The sequence below is a fragment of the Desmodus rotundus genome, chromosome X, assembly GCF_022682495.2.
Source record: "Desmodus rotundus isolate HL8 chromosome X, HLdesRot8A.1, whole genome shotgun sequence".
Classification (NCBI taxonomy): domain Eukaryota; kingdom Metazoa; phylum Chordata; class Mammalia; order Chiroptera; family Phyllostomidae; genus Desmodus; species Desmodus rotundus.
In genome coordinates, this window is record NC_071400.1 from 87,543,657 (window position 1) to 87,568,590 (window position 24,934).

Genomic DNA, 24,934 nt, shown 5'->3' on the forward strand with positions numbered 1-24,934 from the left:
AAATTGTGAACCCACCGTGTTGCTTCCTGTCTACTGAAGAAATTAGATGCCTTTTTACGCCATTGAAAACATTCTTTTCTTAAACATGTCACAGACTATGAGTATATACATGGCTTCTTGCCACGGCATTTGAAGGACAGTCTTTAAGCCTGACCTTCGCTGCAGTTCCTGTGCGTCATTTAAATCCTGTCATTCCCACCTGATTCCTTTGTGGTTTGCCTCCCTCTGCTTCCCAGCTTTTGTTGTTAGCAGAGGTAGATGAAAGGTTGGGGTGAAGGGATTTGATGAAGGATGTGGCATTACAAAAGATTTGTGGGGAGCTTTAGACCTAAAGTCATAAGCAGAGGTGTTCAGAGATGAGCCAGTGAGGAAACACAGAGCTGTGTGTTCTTTCACTAGACAGCTCTTAGTGCCCTGCGCGGGGGCTGGACGGGATATAGCATTAAAGAAGGACAATAGTCATAACAGCAGCTTATGCTTTTGGAGCACTTGCCGTGTGCTATGTAGGCACTATCCTAAGCGCTTGACATGTATTAGCTCATTTATTTCTTCCATTGACACTGTGAGGGAGCTTGTGTGGCCCTCTCAAAGGGTCACGTCACTCGGGATACTGAAGTACAGAGAGGTTAAGCCACTTGCCAAGGTCCCACCACTAGTAAGTGGTGGTGCTGGGATTCAGAACAAGGCTGTGTGGGGCCAGGATACTCTTGACCAGTACAGCGTATTACCTTCTAGGAATATAGCAAGGGAGGCCACACCCAGTCTCACAGTGTCACCTAGGGAGGCTGTACCTAGTATCACAGTGTCACCCAAAGGGAGTTATTCCCATGAGTCCACAGCCAAGAGAGTTTCTTCCTTGATGAGACCGGAAGTTGATCAAGGTCAGAAGAGACAAAGACCAGGCTGCGCAGAAGAGCAAAATCATCTCTGAAAGGTGCTCCCAGGAAGGACGCAGTCTTTAGTGTGGGTTCCAGGTCAGGGGTCACACACTCGGCTCCACGAGTTAGTTGGTGCGCTTTTACAGAAAATCAGATTAGTGTAGTATTTGTGGAAGTCACAGCTACTGTGAACAAGCATTTGTGGCAGAGTCAGTCATGGGCACAGACAGCTGCTGTGGAGGCGTGTGGAGTGACTCTGGAATCCGGCCTGTGCGGCACGCTGGGAGCCTGCTGGCAGCGGTCCTGTCTCCCCACGCAGTACTTGCCACCATCCTGAGCCTCACCTGGCCCCTTCAGCTCAGCACTTTGCCCGTCTACCTACAAACCGGTGGGGTCCCTGTGGTGTCTGACAAGGGATGAAGGGATGGGCTCTGGAGAGTTGTGTGCATGTGTTAAGTGAAGTTCAGATAAGAGACCTATTGCATCCTAGTGTGTAGATTGTGTTTTACCCGTGCATCCATTTATTGCTGTGCACCGAAGCTTTTTCTAGAATTTGCCTTGCTCTTTTAAGCAGTGTTGCAGTAAATATCCTAAGTGGCTAAAACATTTAACCCATAATTTATTTCCTTAGGAAAATTATAGAGCAGTGATGTCTAGGTCAGAATAGTATTGTTGAAGGCTTTCAATACGCATTTCTCATTACCCTACAGAACAGTTGCACACATTCACTAACTCATCGGTGGCTTTCCCGAACTTCACCAAATGTTATCCTAGTCTTTTAAAAACATCTTTGCTATTTCCATAGGTGAAAATGACATTCATTAATTGCCTTTCTTTGAATGCTGCTGAGATCAAACTTTTAAAAAGTGCTCCTTATCTTTTTAGTTAAGTTACTGGTTCAGGTAATTTTGGACATCAGAGTCTTAACTCGAAATCTGTTATCTACCAATAGTTTTTTTAATAATAAGAACTAGAGGCTTTATTTTTCAATATAGGACTTTTAGAGGACGAGAAGAAGCAAACTACGGAACATACCTGATAGGTTCTAGCTATTTAGTGTACTGTCTGTCTGCCTCAAAGAACAGCGGACTTTCACCCAGTACCAGCTCTGCTGCATCTCTAGTGTGGAACTTCCTAAGGTGGGTGGGGTGTGGTTTAGTCCATGCTGATATATTCCAGTTTTACTTCAGGCATTTATCACCAAGTTCTTAGTATTTGCTTAGGTATTTCTTCAGTGGGCAGTCTTCAAGGGTGGTGTCTTTATCACTGGTTTCTTTAGAAAAGAGTTCACATTAGTGTGCTTTGCATTGTGTTGTGTGTGCCGTGTGACTGGATCCTTTCTCGTGCTCACCCAAATACCCTGTTTGCATGTTCCGTTCGCTACCTGCATTCTCTACGGCATGATCTACTTTCAGTAGAAATTAAGATGCCTACATGAGTTGTACTTAGTTTTGAATTGCTCTGAAATTTTTAGTAATTTTAATTGTTTTTTCTAAATTAGATTGGCTAAAAAACAAAACAAATCACAAAATATGCTTGCAAGTTAGTTGCTCCTTCAGTTTAGCCTGAAAGGGGCCTCAGTCTTAGCAGGTGTTGAGGGATTTCAGTGTGCCAGGCGCCATCTCGTGGCCTTTGGGTTACTGTGCAGCATATACCCTTTAATAGAAAACTAGCAAAATCTCATTTCTTTCATTTTTTAAACTTTATTTTATCTTTTAAAGCATTTATTATTTGACCTTTTTAAACAGATTTTTTATTTATTTTTAGAGAGGGGGGAAGGAAGGGAGAGAAACATCAGTGGTTGTTGCCTCTCACACATCCCCTAATGGGGACCTGGCCCACAACCCAGGCATGTGCCCTGACTGGGAATCGAACCAGCGACCCTTTAGTTCACAGGCTGGCACTCAATCCACTGAGCCACACCAGCCAGGGCAAAACTTTGTTTTCATTGTTTACACTATTACAGTTGTCCCCATTTTTCCCCTTCCATCCAGCCCTTGCCCCTTCCCTCTGGCCATCACCACACTATTGTCGGTGGGTTATGCACACATGTTCTTTGGCTAATCCCTTCCCCTTTCATCCAGTCTTCCTCTCCCCCTCTCCTTTCACAGCTGGCAGTCTGTTCCATGTATCCATGCCTCCGTTTCTGTTTTGTAAATTTATTTTGTTCATTAGTTTGCACAATAAGTAAGATCATATGGTATTTGTTTTTCACTGACTGGCTTATTTCATTTAGTATAATAATCTCCTGGTCCTTCCCTGCTGTCATAAAAGGTAAGAGTTCCTTTCTGGTGTCCCAACTGAGCTAAACAAATGAACAGAAGTTGAAGTTAACAAAACCACAGCTGCCCTGGCTGGTGTGGCTCAGTGGATTGAGCATGGCCTGTAAACCAAAGGGTTACTGGTTTGATTCCCAGTCAGGGCACGTGCCTGGGTTATGGGCCAGGTCCCCAGTAGGGGGCACACAAGAGGCAACCACACATTGATGTTTCTCTCCCTCTCCCTCTCTTCCCCTCTCTGTAAAAAAATAAAAATCTTTAAAAAAAAAACACACCTGCAGATTCAATTCTTACCTTCCTTCCATCTCACCTTGGCCACAGCCCGAACCTCCAATCCTAGCCAGTCAGGTCTCAAGTATGTGCCATCTCCCAGCAGATTACCATGAGCGAGGAAAACCTGTTAGTGCTCCGGCTGTTGAAGTTGGGTCACAAGTACAGTTTTTCAAAAATTTATTTATTGATTTTTAGAGGCAGAGATTGAGAGAGAGAGAAACACAATCATTTGTTGTTCCACTTACTGATGCACTCATTGGTTGATGTTGTATGTGCCCTGACTGGGCATTGAACCCACAACCTTGGCATATCGGGCTGACACTCTAACTGAGCTACCTGGACAGGGCTTATATAAGTAGTCTTCTTATACAATGATGGTGCACTCACAGGTGATATGGCTTTCAGTGGAGGAATAGGAAATGTGTTTACACTCCCCTTCTCTGTAACACCTTCCGTCATCCCAATTTTTCCTTGTGCAATAGTACTTCAGTACTCATCGGCCTCAGAACTCGTCAAACCTGGTACTCACAGCCTTTTCACGAGAAAAAAATGTTTCAGCACTCGCTCGCTACTCCTTGCACTTGCTAGAACTTGTATGGCTGATGACACCATGCCGCAAGAAAATACGCTTCATCGATTGTTGCTTGCTCACCACTCGGAATGAAGTAACGATGACTGCTGAGTACCACTGTAGTTGCTCATGCGCGCCTTGGAGCCAGCACAGGTGACTTGTTAGCATTATTGCACTGTATTGCTCTTTCCTCATGCTTTCATTTGGGAGACTGTGGGTTTCTTGAGGGAAGAGATTATACCGAATCTTTTTATCCTCATTGCCTAGCCAAGTACCTTGCACGTGTGCAGATAATATTTTCTGTATGAACAAATGTATGATTGAGGTGAACGTGGGTGTTTGACTTGGTTTTTGAATTTTTAAATTTAAAAATTTGTAAGGATAAGCCTGAGGAAGGTGGGCCTTTATAACTATATTTTTACGACTTTATCTAAGTGTATAACGTTACGCCAAAATTGTGTTACTGTGCTAACAGTGGAATTGGTAAAGTTGCTTTGCTATCTAAGACTAAATACTAAGCTAAACATTTTCCTTTTAAAACCTAGGTAAAATTTTTAATGAGTTTATAGAAGCATGCGTGTTTGTGTATGCATACACATACGGGCATATACAGGGTCCGGCACAAATAACGCCCCTGTTTACGAGCCGGTAATCTACACCAAATTTTTTCTTACGAAATCATAAGCGTGTAACTCTGTAACATAACAATATCACACTCAAGCACACCATATATTTTAGGTGGAATGTTCAAATTGCTGTCCATTTTGTGCAACACATTCATGTACCCTACCAACCACATTCTACAGCGTTACTTCTGCCGGACCCTGTATCTCTCTCCTGACAGGGAGGCCTTGTCAGGAGAGATATGGAGCTGTGTAACTGAGATACACACGTTATCCCATTCATGTATTAATGAGTCTACTCGCAGATATTTCAGTGACATGACGTCAGAGAGTTCATGGATAATGAAATACAAGGACGCATTCCATGATATTAGGGGGGGGGTTAGAGCACAAAATATCATTAGTGAAATACTGGTTAATGTATTTGAGAACGAAATATACAACCTGGAAGTCTACTGACGGAGACTTTAGGATGTAGGATTCTCTGTGCCCATGGACACAGAAGAAACGCTGGGAGGAGGAACTGATTTCTTGCACGAGATTGGGGGACTAAGAAATCCCTGGAAGAACAGTTTGCTGCGATCACTGTTAAAGCTCAGCATGCTGCCGAGGCTAAACTGGGAACTGCTCAGCAGATCAGAACTTGGAGGGAGAAGAGAAGCATGGAATTATAGGTGATACATATGTGTGCATATATATGTATATGTATGTATGTATGTATTTGTGCACTGAAAAGACTTTACCTAGTGTATTGCATACAAAATTCAAGTCACCTCTTGACCTACTATTTTGGATAAGCTCCAAATGTCATGGCATGGTCCGTCTTCCTGCTGCAGAGGCAGCTACTAAACTATACTGGTCTGGTGGCAGCTGTGTCTAGAGGGCCCTGTCAACCTTACCACTATTGACATCTTGGGCCAGGCAAGTCTTCGCTGTGGGGCTGTCTGCGTTGCAGGATGTTCAGCAGCACCCCGGCCTCTACCCACTAGATGCATCCCCCCAGATGTGACAGCCAAAAACATCTCCCAGACATTACTGTGTCCCCTGGGCTCAAATTGTCCCCAGGTGAGAAGCACTGATATAGGTCAGCATGTTCTAGGAATAGGCCTCCTGTAGCTGTGACCCTGTCAGCCCAGGGCCCATCCTCTCCAATAGGGGCACTGTCCTTTCTGGGCTCTTTGTCCAGTCTTCTGCCAATGGCCACATGAGATCATCTTTAGAGTATGATTTTGGACCTGTGGACTTTCAGAAGTGAGCTGTTTGAAGGGATAGGTGATAAAAAGCCCCGAAAAGGAGTGCATTTAATGCCATTTTATTCTTGCTATTTACATTACCCAACTGGTAAGAAAGGGGTGAGTCAGGATGTGTTTTCACTTCTTTGCAGATCCGCAGAAATGACCACACTAGCAACACCTGCTTCAGTAATCAAATACTAAGCTCCTTAAGGGGAGCAAGTTGTCTTTGGCTGCTGACATATACCAAGTGTTTAGACTAGGTGATCAATGGCTGCTGTGTGTTGAATGCAGTAGTAACGACTGGCTTTTTGGAATACAGGGTCTGGCACAAATAACGCCCTTTTTATGACAAAATCTTTTATTAGAAAATCATAAGCATGTAATTCTGTAACATAATATCACACTCAAGCACACATTTTAGGTGAAATGTTTAAATTAAAATTACAAATTATTACACCCATATTATTACCCTACCAACCACACTCAAGCAGGCGTTACTTCTGCCGGACCCTGTAGATATAAAAATAGCTGTCCTTGTAAACATACCTAAGATGAACATGTTAGAAAAGCTCCGGAGATTGGAAACTATGGATCAAGAAGATACAGGCTATTCCATGAGTAAGAAATTTGTACTGTTCAGACTGGAAGGAAGAAATCTGAGAACAGGATTCCAATTGCATCGGAAGTATTGACAAGATTATTACAACCCTGTTTGAACACCCAAGGACTAGCAGTTTTCACCTTTACTAACAGGCTGCCTTCTAAAATCGTGACTGTAAGCTAGCATGTAGAACATACTTACATGGCACACCCGTACATGATTACAAGGAAGTCACTGCCATAACTCTCGGCAAATGTGTGATGAAGTAGTACTGGAGCTCGGCTTTATATGCGGTCGGTGATTTGTGAAGACCTAGCTACGTTTAGGGATTCAATGTTTGTTAAAGTGAATTTAAACATGGAAGTTGTTACTTATAAATTTGGTGTAAGTCGAACCATGAATTCACAGAAAGGGGGGGTGGTGACTAAATGGCTTTGTTGTACAGAGCAGTGAGCTCTGCGTTCAGCTATCCCTGAGCAGGTGCTGAGGGAGAAGACTGCTCACAAACGAGCCTTTCCTGCCGCCCTCAGGGGCACAGAGGTGGGCCACAGTGGGATGGTAAGAGCCCAGCAACCAGAATGAGTCTGTCTGGGGTTCCGCTGAGTCTGCCTTTGCTAGCTAGCCTTTTTCCCCTGGGTCAGTGGTTTATATGAGCTTCAGTTTTCTCGTCTGTAAAATAACGCAGAGTTGCTGTGAGGATTAAGTGAAATAACTCATGTAATCTGCCTAAAGTGACATCTGGCACATGATCAGTTCTACATAAAGGCTAGTTATTGTTGTTCCTAGTTTGATTCAATGGGATATCTCTTAGTTTGGAGAGAGAATAAGTGTCTATCTTTTCGCATCAGTGTCTGACTTGAACACTCAATATCTTTGGAGCCTGACGTGGATTTTTTAATGCTCCAAGAAATAACTACTGTAGCTCAATGTGGTAAGTAACACAGTGTCCTTTATTGACAGCGTTCAAGCATCATAACTTGAAGTATTTTTCAGTTCAGTTTGTCGAAATACTTCAGTTTTCCAGCTGGATCTGGGATTATCTATGAAAAGAAAAGAGCAAAGTATTCATTTTAGAAGCCAAAGCATATCATTAGCAGTGTGCTAGTAGTTGCTCATGTTGAGTAAAGAGGAGGACTGTTCTTGTGTACCAAACTCTGTCATGTGTACATAGGAAGAACTGGATTTGTCCTACCTCCTAATCTCAGGCATCCCACGAGGAACGTAACTTGTTACCGAATTAACATCTGTACTCAGGCACCCCAAATGTACTTACAGCTCTTCTCGGGGCCACCAGGCTTTCATGGCATCTTCAGGTTTGATCTGATTAAACCAAACACATTGAGAGAGCATGGCTACAGATGTTAATGTGTTTCTAAAGTCATCTGCTGAAGTGTTGGTAAGCCGCAACCCCTGGAAAGGGGGCAGTGTGTTCAAATGGAGTTTCTGGAGGTCCAGAAGGCAACCTTTTGACCTCAAACTGCAAAGTTAAGAAAATACTCAAATACAACATGGAGTATTACCTTGCATAACTGTTTAGTGAATGAACAAATACTCCAAATGAAAACAAATCTCTCCCTACTAGATCACAGCCTTAGAAATCTACTTTTTTTTGAAATTTCCATATAAATTGACCTCACATTAACTATGTCATTTGATAGTTATAGGTAAAGTACATCTATTCCTACCTACAAAAAACCCTCTTGTAATCAGCTTATAATAGTTCTATACACATTTTCTTCAGAATTTTCCTTCAGCATAAAATAATCATTACCTAGTTTTTCAGACATCACTTCAGGGAGCATTCTGTCTTTTCCAGTTTATACTCTGTCTGCATGTAAATTCAGTTTACAGGTACTTTACGGAATAACTATGTTGTGTCAATAGTGGGCTAGGTGGGGGGATATAGGGAACTACCATGGTCCCCACGTCTGAGGCTCATACAAATACACAGGGAAGGTGTCTGTGGATGTGACTGTTTTGATGCAACGCACCACATGATCATATGTGACATAGGCTGTGTGACTCAATGGGGGCTGAGATGGCATTAGGGACAGCCTAAGTGGAGGTGGCACTAAAAGAGGAGTAGAATTTAGAGAAGGGCACAGGTATTCCAGGCTCTAGAAAGAAAGACCTGCGCAAAGGCACAAAGGTGTGAAAAAGTGGGGCTTCTTTGTGGGAGAGATGAGTCGTGAATGGTGGGAGCACAGTGTGCATGACTCATAGGGAAGGCGACAGGGGAGAGAGCGGTGGAAACAAACAATGCAAAGGCTTGAAGGTTGTGCCCTGGATATCAGGCCTTTGTCCTGTGAGTGCTGGGGAGCCGCTGAAGGTTCTGTCTGGAGAATGACATGCATTGGAGGGGAGAAAACTGAGGTCTGGGAGACAAACCAGGAGGCCTGTGCAATAGACAGGGCGAAGCTGAGGGATACGGAGGTGAAAAACCCATCTATCTGCGAAGAAACACCACCACCAGACCTTTTCTGGTCCTACATGCCCTTCTCCTCTACTTTCTTTCCTTCTCCCCTTCACAGCTCTATTTCTTGACCTAGTCATCCTTCATCTCCCTTTCTTCATCCTGCTCTCTCAGCACATGCCTGCAACCCATGGTGTGCTGTCACTGACCGTTGGTTCTGCTACAGCTCCAGGTGGAGTGCCCCGAGCCTGAAGACCTTACCCAGAAACGCGTTTTAAGGCTTCTCAGGTGATGCCTGCAGCTTCTGACTCCTGTTTCTATCTGTGAGCCTCATGGTGAATAATTGTAAATTAACCTAGTGATTAATTTATAATTTAAAGTACCTAGTGCTCTAAGTCCCTTTAATGTTTAACTTCAAATCCATTTGCTATCCATCAGACCTATGTAGAGGTGAATAAGGTTGTATTATAACATTCACTTTGACCCATGAGGGCAAAGCTCTTCTGCAAATCTATCAAAAACTGGTTTAAAATCACTGAAATGGTACTTTACCTGATCTGAGTGAGGTTACAGAGTGAATTTCTGCGTTTCATTGTCTATGGCTAATGGTACTGTTTTTTTCAGGGGGCTGTTTGCTCAGGAAGAAATCTTAGGACTCTATATTTTTCTTTTATCCTAATACAATGTCTTCCTCTGATGCGCTAGTATTTTTCCTAACTACAGTTTGTGTAAACCTCTTGATTTTTACAAGATAACATGTTCACTGAAAAGGGTTCAGGCAAGTTTTACAAGTTGCATTTTGGCCAGTGACTGCTTCAGGGATTGCCTATAAATTATACAGCCTCCCTATGAAAGAATGTATTTGTTTCAATATTTTTTGCCTTCAAGTGATGAGAGAGTCATTAAATTCAATGTTAAGCCAGAGTTTCTCAAAAGCTTTTATATATGTGTATGTGTGCATGCACACACACACGTACACACGCACACATACATCTGTATACACACATACATGTGTATACGCACACACATACAGATGCGTATACACACATATATTATGTGTATACATATATATATTATATATTATATAATATATAATATATATATGTATACACATCTGTATATGTATATAGGTTTTGCTTGTGATTATTTTCTTTGCCTTTAATGGTATATTTTGCTGGATATTTGGCTTTAAAATTCACAGCATGAAGTTCCATCTTCTGTTTTTTTTCAGTTTCAGCTACTCTCCTTACAGTTCAAAGAACGCCTGCGCTCTTCTGATTTTTGCCGAGCAATGTTTAGCTCATTTACAAAATCAAAGCAGTGCTATTAGAGATTATCTTAAGGTTGGCATTTTTGTTTGGCCCCAGACATCCCCTTAAGAAAAATCAATTTGACTTACTGTTTCACTCCCAGGTTTCCATCCAGCAGGGCACACTGAAAGGAACAAAAATTGGCAAAAACAGTTTAAAAACAAGAGTTCAGTTCTCTTCAGCAACTCTTGGCTTTTCTTTGTCCGAAGGAAATTGAAAATGGAGCCTGTATTAATGAGACCATTTCTAGGCCAGTGAACACGTGGCTTCTGTTAGCTTGCCTGCTTGCACCAAGGAATTTTAGTCACAGCTTATCAGTAGGCAGCTAATCTATTTTCATTTTTGCCAATCATGTTTAGTTACATTTACAATTTAAGAAACCAAGCTGAGTCTTCCTCTAAGTTGGAGAGTTGGGAAATCTGGTGAACTGAAAGTTCTGGGCATGGTAAAAATTTCTCTGAATTTACATAAACTTACAATAAGCTTATTTGCTGTTTCCTGCAGTACTTTGTACTGATGCCATGGTTTGCTGTTTGTCAAAAGAGGCTTTATTCAGGAAGTAGGCTTTTCCTTTTAGAATGAACCTGGACCCAGGCACCAAGTTACACATTTGAAAGGAATATAAAGCATATGTTCTATGTGAGGAAAATCTGACCTTTCCTATGTAGCTACTGTAAAGCTCGGAGTGAAAGGATGAGCTAATATGTTACTAGCGTGATGCTGGATAACCCTGATGATTGCTGAATCATCCTGAGGGAAAATCTATATCCAATAATGTACATGGTGCACATAAAACCTACATTACTAAATATTGCCAGTTTGGCACATTTTAAATTTATAGAAATATCATTTGAAGAACTGTAGCAGCAGAAACTTTTCTCTTTGAGCTTAACCAAAAGGACTATGCAAATAATGACTATTTTTGCATTTTTAAAATTCAGTAAGTAGTATATATTAGTGATATTTTGTTAAAAGCGCTTTAAGTAATAATTTGATTTACTAACAGATCAGCTAATAATTTCAAAACAATCAATGAGGTGACTTTGGAAGCTTCCAAATTATAGGATAAAAAACTAAACTATGCTGCTACCTCTTCTCAAATTAAAAAATCAAAAGGCTGCCCTGGCTGGTGTGGCTCAGTGGATACAGCACGGGCCTGCGAACCAAAGGGTCGCCAGTTTGATTCCCAGTCTGGGGCACATGCCTGGCTTGCAGGCCAGGTCCCCAGTAGTAGGGTGTGTGAGAGGCAACCACACATTGATGATTCTCGCCCTCTCTTTCTCTTTCCCTTCCCCTGTCTCTAAAAATAAATAAAATCTTTAAAGAAAATCAAAAGGCTATGATGTTTGGAAAGAAAGAGTACCTTCTCCATGTTTATCGGTGTACTGGAATGCTTGAACCAAACGCAGTGTCTCATCCACCGATCTACCCACAGGAAGATCATTCAGAGTAATCTGTCTTAGGATCCCTTTGTCATCAATAATGAAGAGACCTCTATAAAACACAAGAGTGGCAGAGGTGAGGCCATTTCAATATCAGTTAAGACAAGTTATTTGTTAATGTAAATCCCTGCACCAATCACACAAGGTTGTTACACAGAACCAACAACACACTACCTACCTACTTGACCGGTAGATGCACGCACACACACTCATATCCCCACTTATCTGCTATACAGCTTGAGATGACAATCGTTAAATGGTAGCTTTAAAATTAAAAAAAGAATTTATTGAACGTATTAGGGTGACATTGGTTAATAAAATTATATACATTTCAAGTGTACAATTTTATAATACATCATCTATATGTTGTAGTATATGTTTACCATCCCAAGTCAAGTCTCCTTCCATCACCATTTAACCCCCCTTTACTCTCTTCTATCTCCCCCCCATTCCTCAGTAGCTTTAAAATTTTGTTCTTGCCTATGAAATGTTCTATAGTATTTATAGTTGAATCTTCATGTGTACTAGGGTTTGGCATTTTAATGCATTGTAAATGAAATGATGGAACTACATAGCAGAGTCTTCCTTTGAGTGAAGGAATGATCCATCTTTCTCATTACTGGTTATTTAGAATGTCTTTTTATTTCCTTTTGCAATGGCAGGAAAAGAGAAGGTCACCAATATAAGCAAAGTTACCTTTCCCTCTAAATCTCTCTATGTGTGATTCACTCCTATGGCATGGGGAATAATGAAATACTTTAACCAAAAAGACCTGTTATTGTGATAAGGGCAGCACTGCAAGAGTTAAAGTAGACTAGAGATAAAAAATTGAAAGGACTTTATAGTCAATTTATTTAAGGCAGTATGAATTTCAACCCAATACTTTGGACTAGAAACGTATCTCAGGTAGTGGGGCTAATTGTGTATAAGTATTACAAATAATGAGATTTTTAAAAATAGACATATATGGAATTACATATCTATTTCATGAACTCTTGTTTCATAGTCACATGAAACATTAGTAAAGTATTCCTGTTTATCCTGCATTTTTTGAATGAGCGACTTGATGCCTGAAATAACTAGAGCTCACTCTCCTTGGTCCAGGTCAACTTCCTTAATAATTATTCACATGCGTGTTCTTTCATGTGGCTACTTTAGCAATTGAAAACTGTTGTCAGTGGTGATGAAGTATGCTCTGAAGGGAGGCTGATCTGAAATTTTGAGCTTGCCTCTGTAACATACATCATACCAACACATAGCACACAAAAACAAATATGCATTTTCTTTGGTAGCAAATTCTAGCTTCTGTTTTAATTTTGTGAATTTTGCTTCTTTGGTAGACTTTGAGACTAAGACATTTGCCATACTTGGTGTAATATACATGTATGTCTGTTCCACAGAGAAGAGACAGGTCATTCTTATAAAAAATCAGAAATTAAACGGCAACAGACATTTCAATAACCACTCCAGAAGCTAAAGGTAGTGGGGCATTTCAATGCTTGGAAATGTTTTCAGGAAAATGCCTTTCAATCTACAATGCTATGTACTCGGCCCAATTATTGATCAACATGAAGAGTAGAATAAAAACTTTTTGACATGTAAGCTCTCAAACTTTTATCTTCCAATGACCTCTTCCTAGGAAGCTATGAAGATGTGCCTTACTAAACAAAAGGGACTCAGTAAAGAAGGCAAACGGGTAGGCATGGGAGCCAGAAAATTGGGGTAGAGGGGGAGTAACTGCTAATGGGTATGAGGTTTGTTTTTGGAGTAATGAAAATGATCTAAAATTGATTGTGGTGGTGGTTGTAAAACTCTCTGAATATCCTAAAAACTGTTGAATTGTATGCTTTACATTGGCTAAGTCGTGTATCTTAAGAGAGCTGTTATTAAAAACAGGATAATAAAATACTGACACTTTCACATAAAACATTAAAAGAGAAACTATTAGTACTGAAAAGCAAATAAACAACATAACTACAACAAAACTACAGTTGTTTTAAGATGAAACCACCTTATTTTCAAAGAATTCTATTAGCATTTATCGGCTCAAGTAACCGAGTGAGAGCTGTTGGGTAAAATGTTTCCTTAATTTTTCCTACTTCAAAGACACAGGTTTGCTAAATACTGTGATATTTGCATTTAGTGAAACCATTACTGGAGTCAGCTTGGGAAGAAAAGAAATGGATAAGGAGTTTGGGGACCAGGGTTCAAGTCTGCACTCTGCCGTTAACTAATTCTATATCCTTGGCTCAGTTCCTGGAACTCTATGAATCTGTTATCTGTAAAGTGACAGGGCTGGTCAAGGACCTCTACGTACTCTTCCAGCTCTGACGGCCTGTGACACTTACATAGTTTAAATAGGGCACTCAACGAATTATTTTAAAGAGTATCTACAACATTTTTGCAAATAGAGCAAATATCATTTCTTGACCAAACCTTGTTATCTTCTAACTCCATTTCAGGGAGGGTTACAAGTATATCTGGATTGGTCATAATTACCTAAGAGTGTGGCCTGAGTCTTCCAGATATACACCATAGTCTTTTGAGATCTGGTGGGTCAAATCTGAAAGCAGTGGAATCTTGATGGGTCCAAGTCCTCCTTGTCTTCGAGGGGTGTTAATCCTGTAACAGAACACACACGTCTCAGAGTTAAGTACATGGCATGTATCAAAACAGCGCTCTCCGCATGTGCGCACACATGAACAAACGCAACACACCCATCCTATTTCTCAAAAAACGGGTAATATACATTCTATTTTCTTGCCTTTCCCCCTACTTAGTAACGTATTCATATCCTTTAAACACTAAATATGGTGAGATACACATCACATTTTTAATGTATGGGTATAATGTATTTTACTAATCTCTACTGACAGGCATTTAAGCTTTCAATTTTTTTTTCTTTTATAAACACTGCTGGAAACATCCTTGTATTCTTAATGCTGTGCACTTGCCTGATTACGCACTGTCATAAGAATAACCTTAGAACTGTGATCACAAGACAGTTCCTTAAGAGAAGCAGAATACAACTGGATATTTGAATATTCTGAGAGACAAAGAAATGCAAAGTCCACTTGTAGCAGTGAAGGAAGTTAGCTACAACCTCAGACATATCGCTCTTCAGATTTAAATATTCTTTAAGTTGAAACCGGGAGATGTGGGCTGGTGCCCCGATGGGAGGGCGCTGACACAGCAAAGAGAAAACAGGAAAATGCTGCTCCAGATGTCTGCAACCCAGTTCTGACACCCGCGGAGAAATCTCTGGTTGATATGACACCCATCCAGCTGAGAATGTATCCCAAAAAATTCCTTGGGGAAGTAACCCCAAATTATTTGTGATGACATAAACTTTCTCCCTTAGGGGATTTGTGTTTGGATCCCACAGTGATTTAGAATTACTATAGAAGTGATAGATTAAACCCATGGTTTTAACATTTTTATATTGAGAAATAATCAGTACATATTTGTATATTTAATTATAATGTTTAAGTGATTTTGGCATAGTAGAATAAAATTTACTTTGTGATTCCAATTTAAAATGTGTACGTTGAAATTTTATTCAGTTTATAAATAGTAAAGAGCGACTTTAAAAGGACTTAAGACATACTATATGTATTTATTAGATTTGCAGGAATTACTTAAGTTCTTACGGTATGTCTGAAAATTGAGGCACTTAAAGGAAATCAAATAAAATATATGACAGCAGTTTAAAATACTTAAGAGAATTAATTAAGGGAACGTAAATTAAAATTGTAGCCCCTGAATCAATTAAAAGTTTGGTTTCATATGCATGCACATATATGTATGTGTATACATATAATTGTAAATGGAGAAAAATGTATTTTGAATTTGTAACTTTAATGAAGTGAATATTGTTTTAAGACCAATATAATTTTGAATAGTCTTTATCATGCATAAAACTTTGCACACAAAATTGTGGATGTGATTAAAAACCTCACATCAACACACACATTTAAAATTCTAAAACATGTTGCCTAATTACTCTCCAGAACTGCTGAGTGTGTGTATGTGAGGGCCATTTCTTCCCGCCTCTGTCATCACTGCATGAAAGTTTTCAATGTTGGAAATTTTGGCCAATGAGACAGGGAAAAATAGCACCTCTTGTCATTTTAGCTTGTAATTCTTTGCATTTGATTAGGTGAAACAATTAAAAATTATTTTTAAAATTAATTTAAAAATCATTGGTACTTTAAAAGTGATTATAAAAGCTATTTTGAGTTTGGCTTAATACCAGTCAACTGCATAACAGAGAAATGGTATTTTAAAGATTTTTTTCCTCCAGATTAAGGCTACCCCAAATTTGTCATAATAAAGTAATCATACAATTCGATAGTTTTGGCTATGGATATTACATCTTTTGCATTGAACTCCCCCCCCATTTTTGAAATGTCCCATAAAATCCTTAAGCATTTTTACGTAACTTCATTGAACCAGCAGTTCTCAGACAAATCTACTCCTGAATTGTCGGATAAATAACTATATTCCTATCTTGTTAAGAGTTGTCTGCCCATAATTTAAAAGTATATCCATTTCCCCCCTACAAATGAGTGAGATACTGACCAGGCCAAATGGGTAAACTGTGAATCGACAGAGCATGCCACCACTTCAGTGTTTATGGATCTGAATTCTTCAATTCTATCACCAAAGGCGATAATTTCAGTTGGACACACAAAAGTGCTGAAAGTAAAAAAAAAAAGTATACTCAGTATTCTCAAAATACGCATATGCATAGTAAATGACTTAGTTGTTACAAACACGTTTAGTATATAAAAAACTACATTGAGAACAATTTTATGTATGATCCTTCTCAAGATTGAGTAGTCTAATATGCTGCACAGCGTTCGAAGGATCTATACAAACGTTCCATCTTTCATTGTTACATTCGTCTGCCGGCCTTACGAGCTCGATGCATCCATCTCGGTTTTGGAGATGAGGAAATTCCCTCCTCTCCCCCTCCCTTTCTTGATAAGGTTCTGCTGTCAGAAGGGCATGTTCAGAGAATATCACCTTAGGGTAGCGCTTTTCAAACTGTGGTAGGAATTACTTAGGCCAATTTACTGAGTTCCAATCAGCATTTTAAAACAGTGAAATAGAAAATGTGAGAATACATCATTCATAGTACAGGTAAGTTATGAAACATGCATACACAAGTTGCATACACAGGGTCCGGCACAAATAATACCGTTTTTATTATAAAATTATAAGCATGTCATTCTGTAACATAATAGCAGCACACCATGTGACATTGTAGGTGAAGTGTTCAAACTGCTGTCCATCTCGTGTGAGACATTCACGTACCCTACCAACCACAACCGAGCAGGCATTACTTCTGCCGGATCCTATGTATGTGTTCAGGAGTGATACTAAAAATATTTAGCAACCTTAACTCAAAGTTTCCTTCAGTGCTGGAGGTTTTGGAAAAGGACCAGGGGGAGGAGCAATGTGGGGAGGGGGTTGAGAAAGTGGCTACTTGGGCTGGTATGGAAGTTTTTCAGGATTTCGGCATAGCACGGCTGTGTTGGTGCATATGGACTGACTGTGTAAGTGTATTGGGCAGCAATGAAAAATTTATTTCCTATTGTGTGTCATGGTCAAGTTTGAAAAATGTAGATTTAGGGGACAAGTTCCTATGATGGCCCTAGGCTTTTCAAATGTTTCATTTGTTCAAGTGAAGGCTGTCATACACAAGCAGAAAGTTCTAATCTACATTATGTCCCTGGAACCTGGGCTATAATATGTATTTTTAATATTTTCCAAAAAGTGGGAATGGTCAGCCCCTGTCTTCCTTCCTATTATCCCAGGAAATGCTGTCTAAACGAAGAGAGAGAAAAAGGTCTGGCAGAAAACTGAAGGGTTATGCTTGTGACTTCCATCCATGCAGACTGTGTGTGGCAAATGCCCGAGAATCCTTCCTCCTCTAACCAGGCCTGGTCTGCATTACATGGAACAACAGAAAGACGCTCTTAGCTCCTTACCCCAGAAAATCATTGCTAACACCACGCATAATTACACGTCTTATTCGTTATGGAGTTTTAAACAACGCTGGAGAAACACCGCATATTTGTCTGCTGTGTCAGACTAATTCCAAAATCAGGTTTAGTGTTATATATATTTTATGTATGTTTTAACTTTTTGGTTTTATAACAACATAAAACTTAGAAGGCCTATAATTTTTCTGTGTTAAAATCTCAACTTCTGGTTTCTACTGGAAATTAAAATATACATTTTAGCTAGTCAAGCTGCTTTAAAAAATTATGATGTAGATTCAAGACTTGTTTTAGTCTCAATGTACTAATTTTTATGAGAGTTCTTCCTGTTTGCATAGACTAAAGGTCAGCAAACTACAAGTCACAGGCCAGATCTAGTCTATCTTACTTTTTGTAAATGAACTTTCCATGGACCACAACACTCATTCATTTGTGTATTGTGTAAGGCAGTTTTTGCGTTATATTGGTCAAGTTAAGTACTTGGAAAAAAGATCGCCAGGACACTGAGACTAAAATATTTACTATGCAGCCCTGCACAGAAAAAGTCTGATGACCGCTGGCCTACAGACAGCCTATAGAGATGAGCTGAAGTATATCCTCCCTGCAAGTTTAAAATTTATTGACATAGTTCACCATGAGTCCTAACAGAAAAAGGACTTCAGTGTACAGTGACAAAGACAGAAGAAACTTCTACTTACTTTTGTAGCCAAAAAATATATTCAAATAGAAAAAAGATAAAAGTTGGTTCTTTTTAGTACCACTTTGCTTTCATGGAATTTGAAGAACACCCGAAATAAAATTAAATTCTTCATGTGACTAATGCTGCAAGAGTCTTTGAGTTAACTTTCTATCTACAGAAGTGCTCATGGTCACAGAGTTAAAGAGAAAACACTCCCACGATAACCATAATTTATATTAGTGGGCATTATTCATTAACCACTTGCAGTCTTTTCAGGCAAATGTTCAAATCACAGGAGAGCAACGGGTGCAGCAAAGAAGAAAAATAGTAAACCCATAGTTAAATGGCATCACCAGAGAAAAGGGCTTATTAATCTTCTGTTTAACAAGGATATATTAAATAGGTTTGTGGCGTAAGTATTGCTTTTAAATGCTTTCTAATATGTTGTTAGTCCATTTTCTTGACTTAGTAGGTGTACCTTAATGAATATAATTGTACTTTTTCTCTAATGATTATGTGATAACACAATACGAGTATAAAGAACTGGGGTCAATGGGTTATAATTCTGAAATACATGGTAGATGTTACTTGGAAAAATTCTTCATCAGATGTTTGCCTTTGAAGAACCAAGAGCTAAATAAAAATATTCCTATTTGATGCTCTTTTTATTATTGTTATTCTATTACAGCCGTCCCAATTTTTCCCCCTTTGCCCTCCTCCGCCCAGCCTACCCACCCTCTCCCACAGTGAATCCCCACACTGTTACCCATGTGGGTGGGTCATTCATACATGTTCTTTTACTAGTCTCTTCCCTTCTTTCCACCATTATCCCCCTCCCAACCCCCCTCTAGCCACTGATGTTCTTGATTAATGATCAATAATAACTGAGGTTTTTACTAGCTGCTATGTACATTATTACTTACAAATCAAGTGGGTAGAAGAAAAAAACCAGGTATTTTCCACGATAATCAGTCAACTTGAGCTCCTTAAATTCTCCGTTTATCACAGCTGTTCCTTCCCAATAAGGTGCTGGCTTGGAAACTAAGGAAGAAAAATACAGGATGTTTTGTAACACTGAGGAAGCTGGTGGGAGCACAGAAGGAAGGACAGCTTTAGGAAATCACTAAAAATCACAGCTTTTCAACCTTTGGATCTCTTCAGCAGTCTGTTGAGGCTTACAGAATTCCCAGAATAGTGCAATTGAATGTATAAAATACAATATATAGAATTACAAAGGAAAGTGATTATATTGAAATGCAATGATCAAATACAAAAAAAAATCATACTGGTGATGTAGTAATACATGTACCCTTTTATTAACACTTTAAAAACGCAGGCTCTAGCAGTGATCTAATTAACTACTCAAATAGTGAAGAGTGTAAATGATGTTTCAGGATACCCACAACCAACAACTAACTACAAGGTAGCATGAAAGTTATCTGTGGGTCTACTGGCAAAAGGTACATGCAAGTACTGCTGAAGCTAATGTGCTTTGCTGCTGACATTTATAACGGAAAGAAATGCTCAATTTCATTTGGAGGTTAGTGACAATACTTTCTATTCATGCTCGCAGCCCCGCCCCCACATCCCATCCCCGTACTAAACCCTACTGGATACTTCACTATAGCCCCTCCAAGTTGAGCAACTTCCTACATTTCAAATAAGCAGATGTTCCTTTCCCTAATGGCAGTCTTTCAGATGTACTAATTGAAACATCTGTCCAGTTTCTCAATACTCATGGAAGGACCTGCTGCCACACTCAAGGAGTAGGAAATCTGCAAACACATCAGGCCAGAAGTGGAAAATCCCAGATTACTGGATTTTTTCCCTAGAGGCTTTGAAAGAAGAGACCCTCTTGAACAGGTTTCGAGTGACCTGATGGAAATTGAATAGTTGGTGCTGCTCTCTTGTAACGGCATGTGGCAATTCTATCCAGCACGCTTTGATAATAATGTACCTTGATCTTCTGTTACGTTCAGATAGCACTTAAACTTTCAGAACCATTACGTATATTGAAGTCAATATGTGCTTCCAGGTTTGACTATGATTCCTAGAAAGTTCGGCTTATAACAGCCAGCATTTATTATATTTTGTGTAATAGCCAGCATTTATGGTCACTCTGAAAAGAGACATAAACTTAAGATGTATCTCTGTAAAGTTAATATATAACATTTGATTATTCATCTTGAGTCAGCAGCCTACCTCATATAAATATCCTTATCTGATTAGGTAAAGGCCATGAGGGAGAATTAGATAGTAGAAGGGTACTGAATTATATATATAGATACTTTATATATGTATCTATATACTTTATAATGTATCTACATATGAAGTATATATCTATCTATATATATAGATAGATATATACTTTATATGTAGATTCATGTAGATACATTGTATCTACATATGAAGTATATATCTATCTATATATATAGATAGATATATACTTTATATGTAGATACATTACTGAAAATACTACTCAAGGGAATAGATTAATGGGAGACATTAAATAGATTTGTGGTTAGAAATATAATGATGTATAACGACGACACTCCTTAATGATCTTAGCATATTGGGAAAACCAAATCTGAGAAACTTTGTCAAAATTCTGTGTTAAAAAATTTTGGGTTCTTGATTTAAGAATTGCAGTGTTAGTTCAAAGAAAAAAAACTGTCATCTACTTACTGAGCAAAAAGAATACAGTTACTTTGCTAAGATCTATAAATGGAATTCCCAAAGCAATCCCTTGCGTCCATTAAAATCTTGAATATAAATCATATAACAAAGATTCTGGCAAATGTAAAGCAGTATAAAGAAGAATATTTAAACCTCCTCTTCTTATAACTCCATTAACTACTGTTAACATTTTGGTCTTTCCTTCCAGTCTTTTTTAAAAGACAAATTTGGATCATGTTGCATCCCTTAAAAAAAAAAAACAAAAAACAGCAGCAGTAAACCATGAACACTTTTTATGTTACCAAAAATTATTTGAAAGTATGACCTTAATGGCTCTGTAATACTCCATTTTATGAATAGAAGTCCTGGTATCTTTAATTCTATATAAGCCTACATGGGGCAGAGATGTAGCAAATACCTAAAATTTGAAAAAGTTTTCTGGCAAAGAGAAATCTATTGCTACTGTTTTTTTGCTTTTATGAGCAGAGTTGGATGGGATTTGTTTCTTATGGGAAATATATGTAATGCCAATAAACACTTAACTGGCTGACCTATTTCAAAATGTCTTCTGAGGCAAGTGAAACTAATGGCACTTCAAAATACTGTGATTTTAAAAGTGCAAGACTGGCTTTTGAAAAACAAAAGTCCAAAAGTAGTTAACTTTCGGCAGGAAAGAACTGCAAATGTTTAAGGCAAAACAGTTTTTCTCATTTATTACTCCCACTCCATCCTAAGTCATAACAACATCCTACTTCACACTGAGGATTCACAATTGTGAAGCTTTTTTCACTGCCTATGGGTATAGAACATACTGTAACTGAACCACGAAAGCCAAATACACATCTTCTGAATGCCAAGTGATCTACAGGGAAAGCAGGGTACTTAAAAGCTAGCAAGGAACCGTCTTTATCCTTTAATCCCGGTCACTTCTTTTTGGCTAATCTTAACATCTAGATGCAGCAGGCCACAACTTTCTCAGTATCTCAGTCTGACGTGTCCTTCCTGAACCTGGCCATTAGCTGTGTACACTGGACAGAAATGCAAATAATCAAAAGCCAAACTGGCAGGACACAAATTTGCCATGAGGTTTATCATCAACTAAAATACATTACTTCCAACATCCTTTTGCCTCCTTTCCCTACAAAGAGCCTCCAAAGTACACCATGTAATAAGTTCTTCATTCCTAAGAGACACACACAAAAAAACCTGTTAATTATATAAGTTTTGGGGAAGGGCTTTTAATAGTCTTCTTTATAAGATGAAAAAAGAAAAGTGAAATGATTGCTTTCCTGAACATTTGTTTAGCCACTTTTCTGTTTAATCAAACTTTCTATGAATCGTTATTCGACTTAAAGTATTCTTCCCTGAAATAGTACTTGGAAACAGACGCGATGTGCAGCAACCACTTTGTGATGTTTGAGGAAGCGTTTCAGTTTGCACAACATCCTCCGATGCCTGCAACCCTCTTTCCCTTTTTCTGCGGCTTTTGGGGTAACCACTATTTCCAAAATCTGATTAGCGGAAACCATCCCTTTCTCACAGATGGACCCTTCCCCGCCCAAAAGAGCCAGGTCCGCCCAGGGACGGGAGGCAGTGCAGGGGACGCCGCCCAAGCCAGACTCCCGGGTGGACCTTTGGCAAGGCCCACGTGTCTCCCGGCCCTCCCCACTTCCCGCCTCACTCTGCCACGGGTCAAACCCCCCCTGACGGGGAACCACCTACTCTTGGCTTTGCTGAGATGCAGGGAGTGGTCGGCGACTGAAACTCGGGACGCCTCCCCCGGGTACACTTGTCCCCCCGCATAGAAGTGGCACTCCTCTTCACGGGTTCGGGGCCTCTCCTCTGCCTCCCAGGCCCGCAGATCCCGGGCTGGCAGCAGGAACAGCAGTAGTGGCAGCAGCAGCAGCCTTCGGCTCCGGTTGGGGGCTGCAGTCGTCGCGGCTGGCAGCGGCTGCGGCGCCTCCATGACCACGCGATTGCAGACAAACGTCCCTCAGCGCGAGCGCTACTTCTCCCGCTGCCAGGCAGCTACAATCGCGCGCCGGACACCCCGCGATTTCGGGCGCGGCCTCGCGAGACCTGCTCCGCCCTCCCACTCCCCGCCCCCCTGCTCTCCTGGTTCCCTCGACCACCCCCACTCCTAGCCCCGCCACGTGGCCTGCTCGCCCCAGGCCGGCATTTGCGCCTGCGCCCTGGGGCGGGCCAAGGCTGGCGCTCCGCCCAACTTTGAGAAAGCCGGCTCGGCGAGTGACTGGCCTGCGAAGCTCCCGTTCTCTTCACAGCTTCCACGCGCATACCTTCAACAAACCCTCGACACCGCACACCATCCATCCCCCTTAACAAAGTCAAACTAATCTATCTGCCTTTGAACTGCTTGCATTTATACTTCTAGCAGTTTTTTTTCCTTTAAGTGATCTGTATGAACAGTGCCATTTCTACCCCCCTCTATTTGCAGACCTTTAAGCCCTGCAAAACTTGAAGAAAGTCTAAGCATTTATTCTCTAGCAGGCAAGGACAAACAGGCATTTAGGTGACTTAAGCCTGTCCCAAGGTGTCTTTTAAAAAAAGCTAGACCTGAAAAGTTCCCAGAGCAGACTTTGTCCCAGCACATTGTTGTTGCATTTTCTGACAATTATCCCATCACAAGAGGATCCAGGATCCCTTCTATCTTTTTGTCATCTTTCTGAAACCCACAAAAGTCTATCACACTGTCAGCTCCCTGGGATCGAAATTGAAGTCGAATTTATCTTTGTTTCCCAAGGCACGTAGCACGTGGCATTTGCTGTTGTAAGCACTTGGTTTTGTAAATAACACCAATATTTCCGACAGCCTGTCTCAGGTTCGGGTTATTTTCAAACTGTTTTCCTTACTCCCGCAACAACCCTAAGAGGCTGATAGGAGACCTGTCCTTCGCAAAGTTACTCATCATCTTAGTCCTGCCCATTATATGCCCTGCCCCTCCCCCCACTCTGCCTGTGTTTGCGCATGCGCCCTGGCGAGGCCCAACTTGCGGAAAACCCGCTTCGAGTGTGACTGGTCTCTCGCTTCCCTGCCTCCCGGCCATCTGCTGTCAGCATTGTTTTAGGCCCTGCTCATCCTTCTAGGCCCATGTCTTCCAGAAAGCTTCATTGGAGACTGGCCTCTCACCTTTGCCGTGGCTGCCCTGCCGTCATTATAGTAGAAGGGCCTGCCGCCATTACAGGTGACGGGCCTGCCGCCATTACAGGTGACTGGCCTGCCGCCATTACAGGTGACGGGCCTGCCGCCATTACAGGTGACTGGCCTGCCGCCATTACAGGTGACGGGCCTGCCGCCATTACAGGTGACCGGCCTGCCGCCATTACAGGTGAGCGGTCTTAGGCGCTCAGCCCTGTTTTACACTCTTCTCATCTTTCCACCACTCCACCGCTCCCCAAAAGTCTCACAGCAGCACACCATCTTCCTCCTCTCAAAGCTGAACTTAACCCTTCTGCCTCTGAATGGTTTATATTTTATACTTTTAACATGTATTCTGCTTTTCCTTGCAGTGACCTGGGTGAACAGTGCCCTGATTCCCCTCTCCAGCCGTAGCCTTTTTAAGTTCTGGGCAAACTTGGAGAAGAGAGGCCTAACCTGAAAAGCAATATTTCAAGACTGTATTGTTTTCCAGCGGGGAAGTCACAGCTTGGTGACATAAGACTGTCTGCCTCAATGCATGACTTATTTTTTTTAAATCAAGACTTGATAAGTTCCCAGAAAACCCTTTTTCTCCATCACAGTATTCTACCTTCTGACAATTACCCCATCAGTCACCTGTTTGCTATGATGGCAGGTGAGGACTGGGGTGAGAGAGACACAGCACACACCAGAAAGAGAGGAGTCATTGGCAGCCTTTATGTCCCCAGGAACCCTTCTCCTTGTGAGCTGTTGTCATCTTTCTGAATCCCACAGAAGCTATCCTACCAGT

General features: G+C 40.6%; 1 protein-coding gene across 3 annotated transcripts; it reads right to left on the bottom strand.

Moving 5' to 3' along the window:
* Window positions 1–7,389: 7,389 nt before the first annotated feature.
* Window positions 7,390–23,093, bottom strand: PRDX4 (peroxiredoxin 4). Of its 3 annotated transcripts, none has more exons than XR_002975686.4 (8): window positions 22,711–23,093; window positions 19,236–19,353; window positions 16,207–16,323; window positions 14,125–14,247; window positions 11,547–11,677; window positions 10,273–10,307; window positions 7,653–7,780; window positions 7,390–7,500 (listed from the first exon to the last, which is right to left on the bottom strand). XR_002975686.4 is itself a non-coding variant. In XM_024569958.4 (8 exons), exons 1-8 carry the CDS (start codon window positions 22,952–22,954, stop codon window positions 7,497–7,499), a joined length of 819 nt encoding a protein of 272 aa, XP_024425726.1. In that variant the 5' UTR covers window positions 22,955–23,093; the 3' UTR covers window positions 7,390–7,496. The 3 variants fall into 3 exon arrangements, 2 of the variants coding, with proteins under 2 accessions (XP_024425726.1, XP_024425725.1); XM_024569958.4 differs by having other exon boundaries at window positions 7,734–7,780; XM_024569957.4 differs by lacking the exon at window positions 7,653–7,780 and having other exon boundaries at window positions 22,711–23,092.
* Between the last annotated feature and the right edge of the window lie 1,841 nt (window positions 23,094–24,934).

Coding starts and splice junctions, on each gene's coding strand:
- PRDX4 (XM_024569958.4), bottom strand. CDS start 22,954: ATGGAGGCGCCGCAGCCGCTGCCAGCCGCGACGACTGCAGCCCCCAAC. Junction 16,324..19,235: donor TTCTTCTACCCACTTGATTT/GTAAGTAATAAT, acceptor TTTTACTTTCAG/CACTTTTGTGTGTCCAACTG. Junction 14,248..16,206: donor CAGTTTACCCATTTGGCCTG/GTCAGTATCTCA, acceptor GTTCTGTTACAG/GATTAACACCCCTCGAAGAC.